This window comes from Arachis duranensis, unplaced genomic scaffold (assembly GCF_000817695.3).
Source record: "Arachis duranensis cultivar V14167 unplaced genomic scaffold, aradu.V14167.gnm2.J7QH unplaced_Scaffold_90946, whole genome shotgun sequence".
NCBI lineage: Eukaryota > Viridiplantae > Streptophyta > Magnoliopsida > Fabales > Fabaceae > Arachis > Arachis duranensis.
Genome location: NW_026265201.1, coordinates 6,047 through 15,156, shown reverse-complemented (window position 1 = coordinate 15,156; position 9,110 = coordinate 6,047). Strand labels below are relative to the sequence as shown.

General features: G+C 39.5%; 1 protein-coding gene across 1 annotated transcript; it reads right to left on the bottom strand.

The window, feature by feature from the left end:
* Positions 1-7,948: 7,948 nt before the first annotated feature.
* Positions 7,949-8,452, bottom strand: LOC107472409 (uncharacterized). Its single transcript, XM_016091939.1, has one exon. The coding sequence runs from the start codon at positions 8,450-8,452 to the stop codon at positions 7,949-7,951; it is 504 nt and encodes a 167-aa protein (XP_015947425.1).
* Positions 8,453-9,110: the final 658 nt, after the last annotated feature.

Sequence of the window (9,110 nt, the reverse complement as noted above, 5' to 3'; positions counted from 1 at the left end):
TTGCTATGTCAGCAAACCAAGGTGTTTGCTGGATCTGCAAAAGGTGCTCATCTGGGAAACTTTCATTCACAGGCTGGGAGGCTTTTTGAATTGTTTCTTGTGGTAGCCTCGACAAATGATCCGCAACTCGGTTCTCAGTGCCCTTCCTGTCTTTTACCTCAATATCAAAAAAAACAGAAACGTAAATAAACATGAAAAGCATTAAACAGAGAGTGTGAAATTGGAATTCAGATCTCAGGACCCAAGAGACTAGATAACCAAGTCTAGATCTCAATGCCTTCCTAGATCCAACAAGAGCAATTGCAAAGAAATTAAAGAAATGTAAAGTGCAGCAAGAGTAGATGAAGAGCAATTAACTGAAACTGAAATTCAAGTGTGCAGTAAATAAAGCAGAGAGATCTTAGGATGAGATTGAAACAGAATTCCTTCAATTCTCCAACCCAAGACTCAAAAACAAATTAAAGAGAGAGCTCTCGAATCCTAGTGCTCCCTAGTGGAGCCAGCCTCCTCACAAATATGAAAATGATGCCTTATATATGTCATGTTGCCAATTTTATGCCCAATATAGACTATCATATATGGTTGGAAAGCTCTGAATGTCTACTTTCCATTGCCGTTGGAAGCGCATCATTTGGAGCTCTACAGCTCGAGTTATACTCCGTCGAAGGTGCAGAGGTCAGTTGGCCTCACTGCAGGTTGCCACCATGTTCGTTTATACACATTGCGGGGCAGTTTTCTCCCTCCGTTTTAGTGTCCCCATGCAGTGCCATATATGCTTGGAAAGCTCTTGATTCCTACTTTCCAATGCTTCTTGAATCACCTCATTTGGAGCTCTGTAGCTCAAGTTATTCTTGTTGGAAGTATACCCCTTCAAGCTGTTGTGGTGTGTGGCACCAACGTTAGCCCAAAAGTTAGGGGGCTAACGTTGGCGCAAACGTGAGTCACCCAGGGAGTGATTTTCAAATTCTCACGTTAGCCTCAAAGTTAGGGGTCTAACTTTGAGGCTAACTTTTCACCCAAAAGTTTGTGCAAAAGTTTGAGGGCTAACTTCAAGTCCAACCTTATGCTTCCTGGTTCAATTTCACTTGTTTCATTGTCCTCTCTCTTACTCTAGCCATTCCTTCTTGCTTCAACCTTTCTCCAAGCTTTCTTCACCTATCATTAATCAACCAAACACATCAAACCTATGCTCAAAATCATGAGATATTCATTCTTTCATAATATGTAACAATTATAGCATCAAACCTCATGAAATTGCATTAATTTATCTATTGTTGATTCAATCAAAGGAAGCATGAAAATCTACCCAAATTGGCTTGCTTAGAGCTCAAGAAAGTGCATAATTCAAGTGAAAACAAAAGAAAAAGACTAGTGAAACTAGGCTAAGATGACTTGTCATCACAACACCAAACTTAAAGCTTGCTTGTCCCCAAGCAAGAAATGAATTATGCTCAGAGGTTCTTTCAATTAAGATGGATTGAAGAACACTTGTAAAGTACAGTGAGTGAAGTGATTAAGTAACAGTGGGGTGAACTCTAAATTATATGCTCATGCAAGGGCTTCAGTGCTCACTAGTCCTTACATATTGGGAGTCGTAGGTCTTAGGATTTTCATCCGAATGGTATCATAGAGATCTCTTTATATGTAATCACCTTGAAGCAGCTTATAGTTTCTGTGCTTTGGCCTCGACTCTAAGTGTCATGTCTCAAAGCGGCTCTTTAAATAAGTTTTCAATCGGTACTCCTAAACCAGTTGGTTTTAAGGTATTAGGTGTTAAAGCACCCCTAAGGATTTACTTGCTCAATCCTCTTTCCTTGACACACTTCAACCACAAGCATTTACTAGGATAGACTAGGCTAACAACTCTTTGAGTTTTGTTTCTTCTTTCTTTTTCTGCCTGGTAATTGATGCTCAGAGCCTTGGGCCATGTTCTTTTTATTTTTGTATTTTCTTTACTTTTCTTTTTGTTTTGTTTGCTGCTTCTCGGATCAATTGATTTTTGAGAATCTCCACAATACTTCTTTGAACTTCATGTCCTGCCTATGAGCTCCCATGCAAGTTTTCACAAGCATGCAACCTCAATACATAATCATACAACTAGAACCACCACTTCTCCTAATCTTTTGCTTACCTCAAAATTGTTTAATTCCTCAATCCTTCTTTACAAAGAACTATCATGTGATGCACTTTTTTTTACATATTGAGAGCAAACAAGTTTTGGAGAGTATAGTGTTGTAAATGATCAAACATCTTGATTATTGAATTGCAGAAAAACTATACTATGCAGTCAGACAGGGGTATTATGTAACTTTCAATTTTAGCAGCATCTGATACACAATAATCACTGAACAATACAACCTTTTGGAGTTCACTTGCTGCCCTCTTCCTCATCATCATCATTGCTGGTCTTCACATTTCTCTTTTATTCCCTTGATTGATGATGCTTAATCTTTCCAAAAGCTTGTATGATGTTCTGCAATGATATTGAAAGTTGCTTGTTCCCCAAGCACTTGAAAGAATAAATGGTTAGCTTGCATGATTTATTTGAGGGCTTTTGAACTTACTTTGGTGTGGGAACACCAAACTTAGTACCTTGCCAATGGTTTTCATGCATCAAATTAACCATGTGTGAAATTTTTTTTTTTGTCAAAAGCAATAAAACTGAAAACTAGGAAACAGCAAAATAGTTAACTAGTTCGTCTAGATGCTTGAAGGTAGCATTATGCAGAAAGTGAGAATGTATTTTATGATGGGATTTTGGTGGAACACCAAACTTAGAATCCTTCATTCTCCTTTAGATTGTTTTGGTGTGCAACACCAAACTTAGCTTCTTGCAATCTAGATAAAACTAATTAACCTTTTTATTGAAATAGATATGAAAAGATGGTTACCTCCGGTTGGGTTGCCTCCCAACAAGCGCTCTTTTATTGTCACTAGCTTGACATTCTTCATTCTGTGCTCATGGAAGTTGAGGCTTCTGTTGCCTTAGGTTTCCTCCTCTTGCTATGGGCTTCCTTCCCTCTGTTTCTCTTTCCATTGACTTCTTACTTTCCTCCACGACTTCCTTCTCTTTCAACCCAGCATCCTTCTCATGGCTCTTTGGGTTCAGAGTTCCCTTCTTCTCACCCAATTCAGCAAGGTTTTGAACCAGTTGTTCCATCTGCCTTTCAAGTCTTCTGAGTGAATCCTCTTGGTTCTTGCTTATCATCTCTTGATGTTTCTTTATTTCTTCCTGCTCTATTGCCATCATTTCTTGAATTTTCATGAACCTTTCCATCAGCATTTCTAGAACATAGATTCTTTGAAAGGTTGGAAGTGGTTGTGGCTGTGTCAATTGTGGTGGTCGATGAAAGTCATTTTGGGTGAGTGGTGAGGTAGGACTGGCTTGGAAGGGTGTGTGTTGGGGTTGTGTGTGATTATTGTTGTTATGGGGGTGTGTTTTATGTTGGTTTCTGAAGTTGGGATTGTTGCAGTTGAAGTCCCTTGGTTTTTGGTTTTGGTTCTCAAGCCCCCTCCAGTTGGATTGAGTTTTCCATGGCGGATTGTACACATCCTTCTGAGCCCTCTGTTGGAACATGCTTGAGTGACTGCTTGGAAATTGTACGTGCCCATAGCTTTGTTGCTCATGGTTAATGACCCCAAAACTTTGTTCAGCTTGATTACCCCCATATGAGTTTTGAGTCAGGTTGTATGTATGTACTACAGCATGTCTCAGCTCAGTGATTTTTCTGGCCATCATGTCTAGTTGTTGTAGAGTCTGATGATGCATCTGCTTGTTTTGGCTCATGACTGCACGAGCATCTTCAATTTCTTTTTCTTGTGTGAATGGGTGCACTTCTGCCTCTGATTTAACAATTCTCTGTGATGGGTTCAACTTGACTAGAAGTTCACTCATCAGTTCTTCCCATCCGATAATGCTTCCTTGTGGGAAAGCTTCGAACCATTGAGCAACATCATTCATGGCTATGGATAGTTGCTTCGAACTATGGGTTACATTATCACCCAAGGTGGGGATATTGCTCTCATGATTGCTAGAATTTGTTGAGTTCCCATCCATGATCTGCACAATCACAAACAATTCAAGTGATGATTGAATATATTCAAACTCAGAATGTGATACAGAAGGTTAGCTGGCACAAAGTATCAAACAGTTGATGGACTTGGGAGATTAGTGGCAGAAATTGCTTCTCTTGTGTAAGCAAGAGCATTGCATAATGCCAGAGATTTCCCGGAAAACTTCACTTTGTTGTTAAAGCGAAGTTTCAGTTATCTCAGGCAAAAATTCAAACAGTTAGTGGGTTAATTGAAAATTAAAGAACAGAAAGGTAAAAGTGCTTGATCTAGATCTCCACTTCACTTAATCATTGTCAATCTAATCAATCCCCGGCAACGGCGCTAAAAACTTGATGTGCGGAAAACGATCCGACACAAAACTCACCGGCAAGTGCACCGGGTTGCATCAAGTAATAAAAACTCATGGGAGTGAGGTCGATCCCACAGGGATTGAAGGATTGAGCAATTTTAGTTTAGTGGTTGATTTAGTCAAGCAAATCAAGATTTGGTTGAGTGATTTGTGATTTGCAGAAATTAAATTGCATTGAAAGTAAAAGGAATGTGTAAATTGCATGAAATTAAAGAGGGCAAGAAATTAAAGTGCTGAATCTTAAAGAATAAGAAATTAAATGGCGAAAACTTAGAATGCAAGAAATGTAGATTGCGGAATTTTAAAGTGCAAGGAATGTAAACGGCTGGAATTGTAAAAGGGATTGGGGATTGGATTTGCAGAATTTAAACAAGGAAAATTAAATTGCATCAAATAAATGGGAATTGGGGTTGAATTGAATTCAACAGACAAGCAAATTGAACAATAAGTGTAAGAAGTAGAAAATTGAAATGGTAAATTCAGATCTCAGGTCCCAGAGACTAGAAAACTGAGTCTAGATCTCAATGCCTTCCTAGATCCAACAAGAACAATATCACAGGAATTGTAGATTGCAAGTGAATTAAATGAGAAAGCAAGTAGCAGAAAGGAAATTCAATTTGCAGTGAAATTAAACAAGATCCAAGGTGAGATTGAAACAGAATTCCTTCAATTCTCCAACCCAAGATCCAAGACAATTGTAATTGAAATTGAAAGCAATAAAACTAAGAGGAAGAGAAGTGAATTCTCCTTCCCCGAGACTAAGAAATTCAAAATCACTCAACACCAAAAGCTCTCCGAAAACTCTCTATGAAAACTAAAAGGAAAGCTCCCTATGAAAACTAAAAAGAAGAGCTCTCCGAAAACTTGAATTCTATCCTATTTATACACTTTCTTCAAATGATCTTCAAGCCTTGAGTTGGGCCTTTGCTCTTGGTGGAATTGGGTTGAGAGAGGCCTTGGTTGATTGCTCTTGGAGTTTGGAGAGGAATCAAAATGAACCAATTGAACCGGGTTGGAGTTTTGCAAAAGTTTGAGTAAAAGTTTGAGTCTAACTTTTACTCCAACTTTTCACCTCAGCTTCCTCATTTTGCTGATACCAACGTTGGTGCAAAAGTTAGGGGTCTAACTTTTGCTCCAACGTTGGCCTTCCTTAGTGCACTTATGGCGCCAACGTTAGCCCAAAAGTTAGAGGCTAACGTTGGCGTAAACTTTTGCTCCCCCTTTGTGATTTTCATGCGACAACGTTAGCCTAAAAGTTAGGGGCTAACGTTGGCGCAAACTTTTGGTGCCCCAGGGAGTGTTTTGCATGTGCCAACGTTAGCCCAAAAGTTAGGGGCTAACGTTGGGGCAAACTTTTCACCCAAAAGTTTGTGCAAAAGTTTAAGGCTAACTTTTGGTCCAGCTTTTTGCTTCCTGGTTCATTTTTACTTATTCCATTGTCCTCTCTTACTCTAGCCATTCCTTCTTGCTTCAACCTTTCTCCAAGCTTTCTTCACCTATCATTAATCAACCAAACACATCAAAGCTATGCTCAAAATCATGAGATATTCATTCTATCATAATATGTAACAATTATAGCATCAAACCTCATGAAATTGCATTAATTTATCTATTGTTGATCCAATCAAAGGAAGCATGAAAATCTACCCAAATTGGCTTGCTTAGACCTCAAGAAAGTACATAATTCAAGTGAAAACAAAAGAAAAAGACTAGTGAAACTAGGCTAAGATGACTTGTCATCATGCTCGTCTGGGAAACTTTCATTCACAGGCTGGGAGGCTTTTTGAATTGTTTCTTGTGGTAACCTCGACAAATGATCAGCAACTCAGTTCTCAGTGCCCTTCCTGTCTTTTACCTCAATATCAAACTCTTGTAGGAGTAATATCCACCTGATAAGTCTTGGTTTAGCATCCTACTTTGACATCAAATACTTAAGAGCAGCATGGTCAGTATAAACTACAATTTTGGATCCTATCAAATATGATCTAAACTTATCAAATGCATAGACTACAGCTAACAATTCCTTCTCTGTTGTGGTGTAATTTTTTTGAGCCTCATTTAATACTTTACTTGCATAATATATGACATGATGCAAGTTTCCCTTCTTTTGGCCAAGCACAGCACCAATTGCAATGTTACTTGCATCATACATGAGTTCAAAAGGTAGTTCCCAATCTGGGGGTGTGATGATTGGTGCTGTTGTGAGTTTGTTTTTTAAAGTTTCAAAGGCATGCTGGCAATTTTCATCAAAAACAAAAGGAGTATCAATCATAAGCAGATTACTCAAAGGTTTAGCTATTTTAGAAAAATCTTTGATAAATCTTCTATAAAATCCTGCATGCCCTAAGAAACTTCTAACAGATTTCACATTAGCTGGTGGAGGAAGCTTTTCTATGATTTCCACTTTTGCCTTGTCAACTTCTATCCCTTTTCTTGAAACTTTGTGACCAAGAACAATACCCTCACGTACCATGAAATGGCACTTCTCCCAGTTCAAAACCAAATTAGTTTCTTGGCACCGTTTCAAGACAAGAGTTAGATGTTGCAAGCAAGCATTGAAATTATCACCAAAAACAGAAAAGTCGTCCATGAAGACCTCTAAGAATTTTTCGACCATATCTGAAAAAATTGCAAGCATACACCTTTGAAAAGTGGCTGGGGCATTGCATAACCCAAATGGCATTCTTCTATAGGCAAAAACTCCAAATGGGCATGTAAACGAGGTCTTTTCCTGGTCTTTTAGATCCACCACTATCTGATTGTATCCGGAGTAGCCGTCAAGGAAGCAATAGTAAGCATGACCAGCTAATCTTTCAAGCATTTGATCAATAAAGGGGAGAGGGAAATGGTCCTTGCGGGTGGCATCATTCAGTCTCCTGTAATCAATGCACATCCTCCACCCAGTCACTGTTCTAGTAGGGATTAACTCATTCTTCTCATTGGTGATGACCGTCATCCCTCCTTTCTTTGGTACAACTTGGACCGGGCTTACCCATGAGCTGTCAGATATTGGGAAGATTATCCCTGCATTCCACAACTTCATTACTTCTTTTTGGACCACTTCCTTCATTGTGGGATTTAGCCTTCTTTGAGGTTGAACCACTGGCTTGGAGTTGTCTTCCAAGAGGATCTTATGCATACACACTGCAGGGCTGATGCCTTTCAGGTCGTCAATGGTCCATCCTAAAGCATCTTTGTGAGCTTTGAGTACATCAAGAAGTTCTCCTTCTTCCTTTTTTGTCAAAGACGAATTTATGATCACTGGGAAGCTCTCTGATGCACCCAGGTATGCATATTTGAGATTGGTGGGTAATGGCTTCAGTTCTTGTTTTCGTACTTCTTCCTTCTTGTCTTGTTTTTCCTTTTGCTCAATAGATATCTCGGCTACTTGTTCCTCTATTGTCTCTTGATTTTCTTCTTGCTTTTGAGGGTTATCCTCCAACATTTCTTCCACCAAACTCTCTATCATGTCTACTCTCATATAATCCTCTTGCTCAGAAATGTGTTGCATTGACTTGAAAACGTTTATGACATTTGTTCATTGTGGACCCTGGAGATCATCTCTCCTTTTTCTACATCAATGATGGCTCTTGCTGTGGCTAAAAATGGCCTTCCTAAAATGATTGAATTGTTTCCTTCCTCTTCAGTATCCAAAATCACAAAATCTGCTAGGAAAATAAACTCCCCCACCTTCACCAACAAGTTTTCCACAATTCCATTGGGTGTTTTGATTGATCTGTCAGCCATGACCAATGACATCCTGGTGGGTTTAAGCTCTTCTATGGCAAGCTTTCTCATCATTGAGAGAGGCATTAGGTTGATACTGGCACCAAGATCACAGAGAGCTTTGTTGAGAACCATTCTGCCAATAATGCATGAGACTACAAAGCTTCCTGGATCTTTGAGTTTTGGAGGAATGCCTCTTTGAATCACAGCACTACATTCCTCGGTGAGTAACACAGTTTCCTTCTCAAGCCAGCTCCTCTTTTTGTTGATAAGCTCCTTCAAAAACTTGGCATACAAAGGCATTTGTTCCAATGCTTCAGCCAAGGGGATGTTGATCTCCAGCTTCTTGAAAGTCTCCAGGAACTTATAAAAGTGTTGGTCCTTAGTTTCTTTGCTGAACCTCTGGGGATATGGTAGTGGAGGTGTGATGCTCTTTCCCACTTGCTGCTATCCCTGAATCACTTCTTTTGAACTGTGTGGCTGGTTGTTCTTCTCTTTGAGTTTCTCAATGTCCTTGTTTGGCGTCACAACTTGATCCTCGGCTTCATCTGCCTTTGTTGGCTTTTCATCTTCTATTGGTTTTTTGCTGCTCTCCATCTGCTTCTTTGTAGTGTCATTGTTGCTCATCAATGTTCTCCCACTCCTTAATTGTATCGCCTTGCATTCTTCCTTAGAATTTGGGATTGTGTCACTCGGCAGGGAACTTGATGGTCTTTCATTGGTGAATTGCTTGGAGAGCTGACCAATTTGCCTTTCCAGGCCCTTTATGGTTGCTTCCTGGTTCCGTGCTGTCAATTCTTGATTTTTCATCATCTTCTCCATTAGCATTTCCAGGTTGGTGATCCTCTGAGAGTCATGTGAAGTTGCTTGATTATGGGGTGTTGATGGTTGGTGGTGAGTGTTTTGGTTAGTGAGTTGGTTATTAGATGGAAAATGGTTGGAGTTGGGGAAGTTATTTTGG